This window comes from Oncorhynchus kisutch, unplaced genomic scaffold (assembly GCF_002021735.2).
Source record: "Oncorhynchus kisutch isolate 150728-3 unplaced genomic scaffold, Okis_V2 Okis07a-Okis12b_hom, whole genome shotgun sequence".
NCBI lineage: Eukaryota > Metazoa > Chordata > Actinopteri > Salmoniformes > Salmonidae > Oncorhynchus > Oncorhynchus kisutch.
Window position 1 is genome coordinate 4157770 of NW_022261984.1, and position 15194 is coordinate 4172963.

The 15194-nt window shown below is 42.1% G+C and overlaps 1 protein-coding gene across 8 annotated transcripts in view; it reads right to left on the reverse strand.

The window, feature by feature from the left end:
- Nucleotides 1-15106, reverse strand: part of LOC109901308 (semaphorin-4E) — a 330201-nt gene extending 315095 nt beyond the window's left edge. For 4 of the 8 annotated variants that reach the window (XR_004206940.1, XR_004206939.1, XM_031814902.1 and 1 more), the window contains exons 1-5: nucleotides 9545-9934; nucleotides 8372-8505; nucleotides 7328-7387; nucleotides 5161-5259; nucleotides 1936-2047 (exon numbers count right to left, since the gene is read on the reverse strand). Coding sequence is in view for 3 of the 8 variants with exons in the window: in XM_031814902.1 (XP_031670762.1) it covers nucleotides 1936-2047; nucleotides 5161-5259; nucleotides 7328-7387; nucleotides 8372-8505; nucleotides 9545-9647 (508 nt within the window). In the remaining 5 variants the exon portion in view is untranslated. Of the gene's footprint in view, nucleotides 1-1935; nucleotides 2048-5160; nucleotides 5260-7327; nucleotides 7388-8371; nucleotides 8506-9544; nucleotides 11513-12027; nucleotides 12204-12440; nucleotides 12511-12981; nucleotides 13141-13520; nucleotides 13695-14912 lie in introns of those variants that run through there. The other 4 variants (XR_004206937.1, XR_004206936.1, XR_004206938.1 and 1 more) reach the window with 3 other exon arrangements.
- Between the last annotated feature and the right edge of the window lie 88 nt (nucleotides 15107-15194).

Below are 15194 nucleotides of genomic sequence, written 5' to 3' on the forward strand. Positions count from 1 at the left end.
TGCAGTAACAGCAGTGTGTGTGTCTAACCTACAGTAACAGCAGTGTGTGTCTAACCTGCAGTAACAGCAGTGTGTGTCTAACCTGCAGTAACAGCAGTGTGTGTCTAACCTACAGTAACAGCAGTGTGTGTCTAACCTACAGTAACAGCAGTGTGTGTCTAACCTGCAGTAACAGCAGTGTGTGTGTCTAACCTACAGTAACAGCAGAGTGTGTCTAACCTACAGTAACAGCAGTGTGTGTCTAACCTACAGTAACAGCAGTGTGTGTCTAACCTACAGTAACAGCAGTGTGTGTCTAACCTACAGTAACAGCAGAGTGTGTGTCTAACCTGCAGTAACAGCAGTGTGTGTCTAACCTACAGTAACAGCAGTGTGTGTGTCTAACCTACGGTAACAGCAGAGTGTGTGTCTAACCTACAGTAACAGCAGTGTGTGTGTCTAACCTACAGTAACAGCAGTGTGTGTGTCTAACCTACAGTAACAGCAGAGTGTGTGTCTAATCTACAGTAACAGCAGTGTGTGTCTAACCTACGGTAACAGCAGTGTGTGTGTCTAACCTGCAGTAACAGCAGTGTGTGTCTAACCTACGGTAACAGCAGTGTGTGTCTAACCTACAGTAACAGCAGTGTTTGTCTAACCTACAGTAACAGCAGTGTGTGTCTAACCTGCAGTAACAGCAGTGTGTGTCTAACCTGCAGTAACAGCAGTGGTGTGTCTAACCTACAGTAACAGCAGTGTGTGTCTAACCTACAGTAACAGCAGTGTGTGTCTAACCTACAGTAACAGCAGTGTGTCTAACCTGCAGTAACAGCAGTGTGTGTCTAACCTACAGTAAACAGCAGTGTGTGTCTAACCTGCAGTAACAGCAGTGTGTGTGTCTAACCTACAGTAACAGCAGTGTGTGTCTAACCTACAGTAACAGCAGTGTGTGTCTAACCTATAGTAACAGCAGTGTGTGTGTCTAACCTACAGTAACAGCAGTGTGTGAGTCTAACCTACGGTAACAGCGGTGTGTGTGTCTAACCTACGGTAACAGTAGTGTGTGTGTCTAACCTACAGTAACAGCAGTGTGTGTCTAACCTACAGTAACAGCAGAGTGTGTGTCTAACCTACAGTAACAGCAGTGTGTGTCTAACCTGCAGTAACAGCGGTGTGTGTGTCTAACCTGCAGTAACAGCAGTGTGTGTGTCTAACCTGCAGTAACAGCAGTGTGTGTCTAACCTGCAGTAACAGCAGTGTGTGTGTCTAACCTGCAGTAACAGCAGTGTGTGTCTAACCTGCAGTAACAGCAGTGTGTGTCTAACCTGCAGTAACAGCAGTGTGTGTGTCTAACCTACAGTAACAGCAGTGTGTGTCTAACCTGCAGTAACAGCAGTGTGTGTCTAACCTGCAGTAACAGCAGTGTGTGTGTCTAACCTACAGTAACAGCAGTGTGTGTCTAACCTGCAGTAACAGCAGTGTGTGTCTAACCTGCAGTAACAGCAGTGTGTGTCTAACCTGCAGTAACAGCAGTGTGTGTGTCTAACCTGCAGTAACAGCAGTGTGTGTCTAACCTGCAGTAACCGCAGTGTGTGTCTAACCTGCAGTAACAGCAGTGTGTGTGTCTAACCTGCAGTAACAGCAGTGTGGTCTAACCTGCAAGTAACAGCAGTGTGTGTCTAACCTGCAGTAACAGCAGTGTGTGTCTAACCTGCAGTAACAGCAGTGTGTGTCTAACCTGCAGTAACAGCAGTGTGTGTCTAACCTACAGTAACAGCAGTGTGTGTCTAACCTGCAGTAACAGCAGTGTGTGTGTCTAACCTACAGTAACAGCAGAGTGTGTCTAACCTACAGTAACAGCAGTGTGTGTCTAACCTGCAGTAACAGCAGTGTGTGTCTAACCTGCAGTAACAGCAGTGTGTGTCTAACCTACAGTAACAGCAGTGTGTGTCTAACCTGCAGTAACAGCAGTGTGAGGTTGTCTGGGATCATAAGGACATTTCCCCTTCCCATTCTCCATCTTCACTTTGTCACCACCTTCCTTCACTAGGACAAACGTCACTGGGTCCTGAACACACACACACACACACATACACACAGTCTATATTTAGTAGTGTATGTGAACCAGTGGAGGCTGCTGAGGGGAGGACGGCTCATAGTAATGTCTGGAACGGCGACAATGGAACGGCATCAAACACAAGGAAACCATATGTTTGATGTATTTGATATGGTTCCACTGATTCCGCTCCAGCCATTACCACGAGCCTCGTCTCCCAATTAAGGTCCCGCCTCCTGTGACGTGAACATCATGTGTGTAAGCCTATCAACTAAATACATGAACTGAATGAATAACATGTGTTTCACCACAACAGTTAAAGAGGCATCTAGCAGGTGTATCATAATAATACTAATATTATAGGTGTAGAGTATAATAATATTATAGGTGTAGAGTATAATAATATTATAGGTGTAGAGTATAATAATATTATAGGTGTAGAGTATAATAATACTAATATTATAGGTGTAGAGTATAATAATATATTATAGGTGTAGAGTATAATAATATTATAGTGTAGAGTATAATAATATTATAGGTGTAGAGTATAATAATATTATAGGTGTAGAGTATAATAATATTATAGGTGTAGAGTATAATAATATTATAGGTGTAGAGTATAATAATATTATAGGTGTAGAGTATAATAATATTATAGGTGTAGAGTATAATAATATTATAAGGTGTAGAGTATAATAATATTATAGGTGTAGAGTATAATAATATTATAGGTGTAGAGTATAATAATATTATAGGTGTAGAGTATAATAATATTATAGGTGTAGAGTATATAATATTATAGGTGTAAGTATAATAATATTATAGGTGTAGAGTATATAATATTATAGGTGTAGAGTATAATAATATTATAGGTGTAGAGTTAATAATATTATAGGTGTAGAGTATAATAATATTATAGGTGTAGAGTATAATAATATTATAGGTGTAGAGTATAATAATATATTATAGGTGTAGAGTATAATAATACTAATATTATAGTGTAGAGTATAATAATATTATAGGTGTAGAGTATAATAATATTATAGGTGTAGAGTATAATAATATTATAGGTGTAGAGTATAATAATATTATAGGTGTAGAGTATAATAATACTAATATTATAGGTGTAGAGTATAATAATACTAATATTATAGGTGTAGAGTATAATAATACTAATATTATAGGTGTAGAGTATAATAATATTATAGGTGTAGAGTATAATAATAATATTATAGGTGTAGAGTAAATAATACTAATATTATAGGTGTAGAGTATAATAATATTATAGGTGTAGAGTATAATAATATTATAGGTGTAGAGTATAATAATATTATAGGTGTAGAGTATAATAATACTAATATTATAGGTGTAGAGTATAATAATATTATAGGTGTAGAGTATAATAATACTAATATTATAGGTGTAGAGTATAATAATATTATAGGGGTAGAGTATAATAATATTATAGGTGTAGAGTATAATAATATTATAGGTGTAGAGTATAATAATAATAATATTATAGGTGTAGAGTATAATAATAATATTATAGGTGTAGAGTATAATAATATTATAGGTGTAGAGTATAATAATATTATAGGTGTAGAGTATAATAATACTAAGATTATAGGTGTAGAGTATAATAATATTATAGGTGTAGAGTATAATAATACTAATATTATAGGTGTAGAGTATACTAATATATAGGTGTAGAGTATAATAATACTAATATTATAGGTGTAGAGTATAATAATACTAATATTATAGGTGTAGAGTATAATAATACTAATATTATAGGTGTAGAGTATAATAATACTAATATTATAGGTGTAGAGTATAATAATATTATAGGTGTAGAGTATAATAATATTATAGGTGTAGAGTATAATAATATTATAGGTGTAGAGTATAATAATACTAATATTATAGGTGTAGAGTATAATAATATTATAGGTGTAGAGTATAATAATATTATAGGTGTAGAGTATAATAATATTATAGGTGTAGAGTATAATAATACTAATATTATAGGTGTAGAGTATAATAATATTATAGGTGTAGAGTATAATAATATTATAGGTGTAGAGTATAATAATATTATAGGTGTAGAGTATAATAATACTAATATTATAGGTGTAGAGTATAATAATACTAATATTATAGGTGTAGAGTATAATAATATTATAGGTGTAGAGTATAATAATATTATAGGTGTAGAGTATAATAATATTATAGGTGTAGAGTATAATAATACTAATATTATAGGTGTAGAGTATAATAATACTAATATTATAGGTGTAGAGTATAATAATACTAATATTATAGGTGTAGAGTATAATAATACTAATATTATAGGTGTAGAGTATAATAATACTAATATTATAGGTGTAGAGTATAATAATACTAATATTATAGGTGTAGAGTATAATAATATTATAGGTGTAGAGTATAATAATATTATAGGTGTAGAGTATAATAATATTATAGGTGTAGAGTATAATAATACTAATATTATAGGTGTAGAGTATAATAATACTAATATTATAGGTGTCGAGTATAATAATACTAATATTATAGGTGTAGAGTATAATAATACTAATATTATAGGTGTAGAGTATAATAATACTAATATTATAGGTGTAGAGTATAATAATACTAATATTATAGGTGTAGAGTATAATAATACTAATATTATAGGTGTAGAGTATAATAATACTAATATTATAGGTGTAGAGTATAATAATAATAATAATACTAATATTATAGGTGTAGAGTATAATAATATTATAGGTGTAGAGTATAATAATACTAATATTATAGGTGTAGAGTATAATAATATTATAGGTGTAGAGTATAATAATATTATAGGTGTAGAGTATAATAATAATAATAATATTATAGATGTAGAGTATAATAATATTATAGGTGTAGAGTATAATAATAATAATAATATTATAGGTGTAGAGTATAATAATACTAATATTATAGGTGTAGAGTATAATAATAATAATATTATAGGTGAAGAGTATAATAATAATAATGATAATATAGGTGTAGAGTATAATAATAATAATGATAATATAGGTGTAGAGTATGAGAAGAGACAGAGGAGAGAGAACGTGACTGACTATGAAAGCACACTGGGGATTGTAGGCGTAGGAGCCACAGACGTAGATCCTTCCATCCTTCAGAACCTCCAGCAGACAGATGTAGTTATAACAGTCATCCTGTAGAGGGAGACAACGAGCCATGTCTCAAACAGCATCCTATTCTCCCCTATAGGCCCTGGTCAAAAGTGGTGCACTGAATAGGGACTAGGGTGCCATTTGTGATTAGCAGAGGGGGAAAACAGAAGCCTGTTTGTATCTCGAAAAATAATTATTTACGATCTATGGAGCAAAGAACCGCCCTTGCTGTCTCTGGCTGGTTGGTTCGCCTCTCTCCCTGGGATTCTCTGCCTCTAATCCTATTACAGAGCCTGAGTCACTGACTTACTGGTGCTCTTCCATGCCGTCCCTAGGAGGGGTGCATCACTTGAGTGGGTTGAGTCACTGACGTGATCTTCCTGTCTGGGTTGGCGCCCCCCCTTGGGTTGTGCCGTGGCGGAGATCTTTGTGGGCTATACTCGGCCTTGTCTCAGGACGGTAAGTTGGTGGTTGAAGATATCCCTCTAGTGGTGTGGGGGCTGTGCTTTGGCAAAGTGGGTGGGGTTATATCCTGCCTATTTGGCACTGTCCGGGGGTGTCCTCGGATGGGGCCACAGTGTCTCCTGACCCCTCCTGTCTCAGCCTCCAGTATTTATGCTGCAGTAGTTTATGTGTCGGGGGGCTAGGGTCAGTCTGTTATATCTGGAGTATTTCTCCTGTCTTATCCGGTGTCCTGTATGAATTTAAGTATGCTCCCTCTAATTCTCTCTCTCTCTTTCTTTCTCTCTCTCGGAGGAACTGAGCCCTAGGACCATGCCTCAGGACTACCTGACATGATGACTCCTTGCTGTCCCCAGTCCACCTGGCCGTGCTGCTGCTCCAGTTTCAACTGTTTTGCCTGCGGCTATGGAACCCTGACCTGTTCACTGGACGTGCTACCTGTCCCAGACCTGCTGTTTTCAACTCTCTAGAGACAGCAGGAGCGGTAGAGATACTCTTAATGATCGGCTATGAAAAGCCAACTGACATCTACTCCTGAGGTGCTGACTTGCTGCACCCTCGACAACTACTGTGATTATTATTATTTGACCATGCTGGTCATTTATGAACATTTGAATATCTTGGCCATGTTCTGTTATAATCTCCACCCGGCACAGCCAGAAGAGGACTGGCCACCCCTCATAGCCTGGTTCCTCTCTAGGTTTCTTCCTAGGTTTTGGCCATTCTAGGGAGTTTTTCCTAGCCACCGTGCTTCTACACCTGCATTGCTTGCTGTTTGGGGTTTTAGGCTGGGTTTCTGTACAGCACTTTGAGATATCAGCTCATGTAAGAAGGGCTATATAAATAATTTTGATTTGATTTGATATGCGGAAACAGTTCAAGTGCCCTGGGATAAGGAATATTTTGGGGATTTTCAAGTCCCTGATTGCCTTTTAGTTTAAGCTAGGCTGAAGCGCGTTTGACAACTCCTTCTTACCACAGGGCCATAACAGAGCAGGATAAAGTTGCCTCTAGGCACTGATCTCAGGTCAGTTTACATTCCTTACCATAATGGCTAAGGTTAGGATTTGGGGTAGATAGCATGACCCTAGATCAGGAGAACTTGGCTCTAAACAGATCAATAAAATATGGTTATAATCAGAAGTACAATGCAGGGTTTCTCAACTCGGGTGCCAGGAACACAATGTGTACAGGCCAAGGTTGGTTTTCATATTACTCCCATTGAATAAACGGTAGCGAAGAACTCGAACTCCCGGACTATTTAAGGTAAGTCATGCTTCTGTTTATCAGTCTTTGAAGATGACCAGATACAAAGTGAAAAGTCATCTGAAAGCCAAACATACAGGATGTGATGTGTTGTTGACAGGAAGCTGAAGAGTCAGTAAAGCAGTCGTTATGGTAACGGTATCATACATCATGACATAGATGAGTATGACAAAAGGCAAAGGTGATGGGTGTGAAGCATGGCATCACCTTTAACCATGTACATACACTACAGAGCAGCACACAGACACACACACACACACACACACACACACACACACACACACACACACACACACACACACACACACACACACACACACACACAGACACACAGTTTTCTTGCCACTTCAAACACAGATCAAGAGCACCCCACGTTGCTCACCTCTCTCTTGACTTTACCCATACAGGACTTCCTCTCCTCTTCTGTTGCCTCCCACTTAATCTGCAGAGACAGAGACGGAAGTCAAAGAGAGAACACACCAACGCATACAGTTACAACACACAGTTAAACATCAGGTTAAGCCCAGTACTGGACTAAAAAGCAGTGTCAGTGGAGAATCTCTATTGAGAAAGTTGTCCAGGACTAGGTTTAATCAATGTCTGGCATAGTGTGTTTGTCCCAGGTAAGACGTAGGTTTTTCTATGGTTTTGTGTTCATGAATACTCCCATCATGAAAACACCGAAATAAATACACACTCGTTTCACTGCCAGTTAGCTAAGATCAAGAGTGGAAATATGCACAGATAACCGTGCACACACACACAGTCAAGTGAAAAAGTCTCCCCCTCCCATCTCTCTGTACCTCCCCCTCTTATCTCCCTGTCCCTCCCTCTACCCTCTTATCTCTCTGTCCCTCCTTCCTTCCCTCCCTCCCATCTCCCTGTCCCTCCCTCTCATCCCCCTGTCCCTCCTTCCCTCCCTCCCATCTCCCTGCCCCCCCCCTCATCCCCCTGTCCCTCCCCCCTCTTATCTCCCTGTCCATCCCTCTGCCCTCTTATCTCCCTGTCCCCCCCCTCATCCCCCTGTCCCTCCCCCCTCTTATCTCCCTGTCCCTCCCTCCGCCCTCTTATCTCCCTGTCCTTCCCTCCCCCCTCTTAACTCCCTGTCCCTCCCTCCCCCCTCTTAACTCCCTGTCCCTCCCTCCGCCCTCTTATCTCTCTGTCCCTCCTTCCCTCCCTCCCATCTCCCTGTCCCTCCCCCTCTTATCTCCCTGTCCCTCCCTCCGCTCTCTTATCTCCCTGTCCCTCCCTCTCCCCTCTTATCTCGCTGTCCCTCCCTCTCCCCTCTTATCTCCCTGTCCCTCCCTCCCTCCGCTCTCTTATCTCCCTGTCCCTCCCTCTCCCCTCTTATCTCGCTGTCCCTCCCTCCGTCCTCTTATGTCCTTTTCCCTCCCTATCTCTGTCTCTCCCTCCCTTTCTCTCTCACTGATGAGTGTTTCCAGGTGAGGTTGGAGGTGTGCAGGGCCAGGATGGAGCCTCTGGCTCCCAGGTAGAGTGTCTCAGAGCTGGGGTCTTGCAGGAGGACGCTGGCGTTGGACACCCCCAGAACTGCACCTAACCCTGAGGAGAACAGGACATAACATTAGGGATGTGTCCCAAATGGCTATTTCCTACAGTGCACTACTTTGGACTAGGGATCCGTAATATATAGACTCCCCTCCTCCGCCCCATTTATTTGTCTTTGACCTTTGAGTGAATGTGCGAAGGATGAGACTGACTTACAGGGACTTTTACGGAACCATTTCTAAGCATCAGTAATTGTGTCACTTCCTCTACTGAGAAACACTCTTGTGGTCTGTCGGCTGCTACCCAGAGCTGGGGTGCAATAATTAGTCCAAACAACAAAAAATGGTTTCTATTGGACAAATTCAGTTAGGTCCCTCCCCATTTCATTCCGTTTAAGAAATGTTTTGCAACAGAATCAGTGTAATAAATAAACCCCTACTCACCAGTCACTCGATGCTAATTTAGGTAGACAATTTTGGGGCTAAACTCTCCTTTGCGTTTGCTATTTAGTCCGTGACATAGGCTCAATATGTGTCCGGTAAACTGCTCCTTGTTGCATTTGTGTGTTAACACACACACACACACACCACAAAGAGTGGGGCATCTTAATCGTCCATATTCTCTGTATTACAATCTAAGACCTATAGCCTAGGCCTATCTATCCATGAAAGCAGGCAAAACTAGGATAACACTGTAACCCCAGACTATACTCACTCTGCATTATTCCAGGTACTTAGTGAAAACAGCAGTGAAATGACACGCCTGTCTTCATTCATTTTAAAGGTGTTGTTTAATGGGCATTTCTCGACCATGCCTCAAACCTTCCCTTCTGGTTAAATGTTGGATTAAGTAATTAACCATCTCCACTCCCAGATGAATAAATTAGCCTACCAAAACCACACTGGGTGCTGATAATAGACTTCTTACAAATGTACTTGTTTGCTAGGCAACATCATTTGCATTGCTATGACTAATTAGATTGTAGCCTCCATAACGTTACCGTATTCATTAGGAATTGCGATACATTTTAAAATGGCTATACATTTTGTATGTAGAGAGAGAGAGGCCGTTTGTCCAACTGTACTGTACTCACCTCCGTGAACATTTGGAATTGGTGTTTGACAACGAGTTGAACCAGTTGTGAGCCACAAGATCACGGCCATAAAACAGGTGGTCCGCATGTTGAGAAGTGACATCAGGAAGAATGTCCGTTGATGACCGCGCGTCAGTTAAGCAGCATTAAAAGTGCGCTCGGGGCGTTCTGTCAAAAGTGGAGGACAGGGGGGAACGAAGCGCCTACAGAAACCAACAAAACAAAAAAGTACGGTTGAAGTGTATCAAAATACGGCGTATTTTTTTATTCTCACCTACCTATTCGGTGTCCGATTTGGTGCTATTTCTAACACGGTATAATAGGCTACTTAGCCTCCAGGTCAGGTACAGTACAGTATGTAATAGAACTATTACAATGTGTTAAACCAGGAAGCGTTCAAATCTCTCTAAACCAAACGTCAATACACGCCCACAACCACAGAGGAGCCTGAAATATACAGTAGTAGGCCTATTAACGTTCACATATTCCTATATAAACAGCATTGAACTGAACAGTAGTCTGATTTATTGAGGGGCACAATTTAAAAAACACAAAAAAAAACAATCAATGCACAAAACAAAGAGTGGAAGGAGAGTTACTGGATACACACCCATTATTGTTTTATTGAATCACATCAGTAAAACAAAGTACATGAGGAAAAGGATGTGAGACTGAGCGGAAGTCATTGGTTTCTGTTGGGGAGGAGGCGGCTAACACTGTTTGAAAACATTTACATGGACCACTGACAGACTTCTGGAAGATCTCTGTGGCTCTTTTCTCCCTCTCCCATGTCCATTACACTGGTGGGCAATATTGATATTCATAACACGTTATACAAAAGTTATTACATCATAAGAAAAAACTATGATTCTGTATGTGAAAACAAGTTCAATAAATAAAGTAAGTAGACAATAACATTGTGAAATGAGTGAATGTGTGTATTGGTCTGAATATATCCTTATGGGCGCTGATCAGAAGTAGGGCACCTTAAAGGGCAATAGGGTGCCATTTCAGACGCAGCAGAGTATCCTAAATGAACCCCATGTTTTCATAGATGACCTCTGGTGACTGGCGTCTAGCAGTGGGCCTCCTGGTGGCCAAGGTCCTGGTAATGGTCAATGACGATGATGATGAGGAGGAAGAGGAGGCCAGTGAGGAAGAGGGGGATGATGATGATGATGGTGATGAAGAGCCTGGCTTGCAGACCTGGCTGTAAAGGTGGGCGAACGGGTCAGTGTTGGGGCCCTTGGCTGGGGTCCCCACACAAGGCGCACTATAGATGGGTTCCTCTTTGCCAGGTTCCTGCCCCCGCTGGTCCTGGCTCTGTTTCTGTTGTTGAGTCTTGTCAGGTAGGGGACTCGCACGGTCGTACACCTCGGAGTAGACCGGCTCTGGCTTGTTGTCGTGGTGATAAGAGCAGGAAGAGGAAGTGGGCGGGGGTGGTGGTGGTGTAGATTTCGGGGGTGTGAGTGAGAGGATGTCTGCTGGGTCGGCGTACACTGGTTCCGTTCGGTTGACATGGTGATTGCAGGGGTGTAGAGGGATAGAGGGGGTGAGGGTGGATGCTGTTGGGGGCGTCAGATAGGAGTTGAGGCTAGGGGCTTTGGGTTTAATACTGTCTGCTGGCTCAGAGTACGGACACTCCTCAGAGCCAATCAAATTAGGCGGCTGTGAGTACAAACACTGCTCTGAGCCAATAGCATTTGAAAATACTGGCTTAAAACTGTAGCTGCCCTCCAAAATGGCTGCGCTATCTGGTAGTTTGGGCAGTGGTGAACGAGCACGAGGCATATTAGGGCTACGGTTAGCAACCACAGTGTCGCCCTCACATTCGTCCCCGGCGACGGCCTTCTGTTCCCGTATGGCGGTCTCGATGAGGCTGAAGATGACGTCAGCTTGGCACGTCTCAAAGGTGAAGGTTCCGGGTCCAGAGTCACAGCGCCGGCCCGCCTCGATGTTGAACGTCAACTGTGGGAGAACCAAGAGGACACAATGATTTGAGAAAATTCCCACAGGTGTTCACTGGAAAATTGCATAATTGAATGTGGGCACCAAACGTATTATAACCTGAAACCTTCTTGATTGGACACTGATGACCCTACAATGATCCTTAGACACATCCTTTTTTGGAGCCACACTGCCCTAAAAAGGCCAAACACAGTAACTTTGACCTGTTGTAATGGCCAGGTATATTATCAGATTAGTGTGGGATTTTGTTTCCTGACACAAGAACAGTTGATCAGAACATATCATGAAGTACCAGAAATGGCTGTCTTTTTAGAGAGACAAAGACTTTGAAGTCAGAATTTGCAGTCAAAAAAAGTATGTAGTTACTGCGTTTTGCCTTTGTAGCGCAGCATAGTACCGTACTGTGACGGCCTTGAAATTAGACACTAGTGAGTAGCATTAGATTAAAAGTAGTAACACATTAGGAATCTAATTCTATGGCTCAATGAGATTCTAAATTCCATGGTTCTACTGACCTTGTCTCTGCCATAGCGTCGTATCAGCCGATAGGGCCAGTCCTGCAAACTCTTCCTGGTCTCCGCCTCCTTAAGGACCAGCCCGTCCTGGGCCACTTGCAGCCAATAGTACTCCCCCTGGAGGCCGCAGCGCATCGCTACATCCGTCTGCTTCACACCCACCCTGAACTCACTAACTGAGGGGAGAGAGGAGGGATAGAGGCGGTCATGACCGAAGCACTATGGACGGTGTTCATTTCTATTTCTTGTTTTCTATTTTGTGTTCATCTTTCCTTTGTTCGTAGTAATATCTTTGAAAAGAAGAACCTGTTCCAATACAGCAGTAATCATACGCCCATTAGACATAAACAGACAGAAGAATGGCTGTTCGTTATAGTTTGTGTGGCCACTAGGATATCTGATGTGCTTCTCACCTTCCTCCCTGGAGACGTAGATCTGGTTGTCCTCCATCTGAATTTGGGGCTGCTGACCAGTGGAGCCTCCCTGGGAGACAAGACATGTATTTACATTAGACAGTGAGAACTGTCCTCACAGATACCTACACTCTTAGAAAAAAAAGGTGCTATCTAGAACCTTAAAAGGGTTCTTCGGCTGTCCCCAAAGGAGAACCCCTTTTGGCTTCCATGTAGAACCCTTTCTACCGAGGTTTATACAGGGAACAAAACAGGTTTCTCTTATGGGGTCAGCAGAAGAGCCCTTTTACAACCTATTTTCTAAGAGTGTACACATCCTCTATATAATAACCGTTTGGTGATGAAAAGAGTTTAATGATAGAGAGACCAGTGAATAATGGCGTTTGCTGTTAGCCTTGTACCAATAGCGAGACACATTCCTAATTCAGCGTTGTTGAACGCTAATAAAGTATGATTCTACTTCGATCTGTAACTGTCAAAATGTTGAATTGAGACTGATCCATAACAGTCACAAGACAACAACAGAAGCTGCTATTCTCACCTGGAAGGCGAGGTCACACATCCTCTCCACCCACTCCACACAGTCGTCCTTATCCGCTGCGAAGACGAACCTCCTGCCGTCTGTCTCCACACAGAAGGCGGCCATGTTGTCTTTGGGGCAGGCCTCAGCGTGTGGGGGCAGCCTCAGGACCCTGATCACCTACATTTACATTTTACTCCATTAGCAGACACTCTTATCCTGAGGCTGTAAAAAATGTGACTTGGTGCGTCTCTGCTTGGCACTCAGCATTAAAGAGATAGATCGGGGGTAAGGCTTGTGCAAGCTCTAACAGCTCATAGGAGCAGGGGCCTATCTCCTGTTTCTGTAGCATGAGCCAGTTTGATGTAAAAGTACTCCCTCTAGACAGGACGCTAGTCTCTCACAGGGCCTTAGGCTTGTCCATATCCTGAGCCAATTATAGTGCATTCAACTAAGTTAGGTAAGACAACCACATACTGTATCACAGTCAGTGACAGTAAAACAAAAAATCCTCAATAATGCAGCTAATCAAAGTCAGTGCTAGTAAGGAAGACAAGTACAGCAGTAAGGTTGACCTCTGACAGACGGATCACCCTCTTCTCCTTAACTTTGTCCTGGTGCTTCCAGACCCCAGAGGGACCGGCCCGCTCTCCTCCCCCCACTTCCTGGCGCTCTAGCCTGGCTACACCGCAGCGGCTGGAGGGGTAGAGAGTCAGCCAATGCTGCTTCCACTTCTGGAGGGAGGGCGGAGGGAGGGAAGAAAGGGGATGAGGGAAGAAAGGGGATGAGGGAAGAAAGGGGATGAGGGAAGAGAGGGAAGACAGGGGATGAGGGAAGAAAGGGGATGAGGGAAGAGAGGGAAGACAGGGGATGAGGGAAGAAAGGGGATGAGGGAAGAGAGGGAAGACAGGGGATGAGGGAAGAAAGGGGATGAGGGAAGAGAGGGAAGACAGGGGATGAGGGAAGAGAGGGAAGACAGGGGATGAGGGAAGAGAGGGGATGAGGGAAGAGAGGGAAGACAGGGGATGAGGGAAGAGAGGGAATGAGGGAAGAGAGGGAAGACAGGGGATGAGGGAAGAGAGGGAAGACAGGGGATGAGGGAAGAGAGGGAAGACATAAATAATGGGGAGAAAAAGAGAAAGGCCAAGAGAATGGGAGAAAAGATTGTGGGTGAGAATTTTTTTTATTTTTTAAGTGAGTATCTAGTTTTGCCATTTCGCCCACAACACAGTCAAATGACTCAGAATATCACCCCCACCACCTTCTCCAGCACATATGCCTATTTTTAAATAAAGGTGCAGTGGTAGAGGAGGTATGTGTGCTCAGGTACAGTACGTGCGTTGTTTTACGTATGCCTAGCCGTGTTTAAGTTTACATCCCAAATGGCACCCTATCCCCTACATAGTGCACTAGTTTTGACCAGAGATCCTGTGAGTCCTGGTCAAAAGTAGTGCACTGAAAAGGGAATAGGGTGCCATTTGGGACATATTGCGTTGGAATGTGCCATGAGGAAACTGTGAGCGGTACTGTGTCTGGGCACGCATGTGAGGATCCGTTCCCCCCTCACACCTTTACACACGCACCATTACCAACGTAGCCTGTCTCTGCAAAAAAGACTTCAACATGTCGGCTACAGTAAATGTCCTCGTATACTGCAATCATATACTTTAAAATGTCAAGTGGAGTGGTAGAGGGATTAGATGGCTGTCATACACAGTACATAGAGTAAACAAGGGGGTGGCAGTTTACATGATAACAGCAATAGCCAATATCAAAACACTCGAAATAAACGAAATAAAAACTTACATTACAAGACTGTTATAAAGCTGCATTCAAAATCCAAATAAATACAATATGTTCCTATTGACTTTTATTGTCATTCCACAAAAACAAGACAGATAAAGTACCAGGATGTGTACAATTAAGTGCGCTAAATAAAGTCACGTGCTTACCTTTTCTACATTTCTGTGTTGAAGGTAAACTTGTCCTGCTTTCACATGAGTGTCCATTATGTTCAAAGCGTCACTCGGCATTCAACTGAACTTTAACCAATAACTTGGATTTGACTGTGATATATGTTAGTTTACGGTATCCTAATCCTACACTTGTGATTTCAGTACCGTCAAACTCTCCCCTGACAAATGTAGGTGTGCTTTTCTTTCGTTACGTCAGAGGCTAAACCTACGGTGAAATTATGACCGCGTCCACACCTTTCTCACCGCCCCAGGCTACTA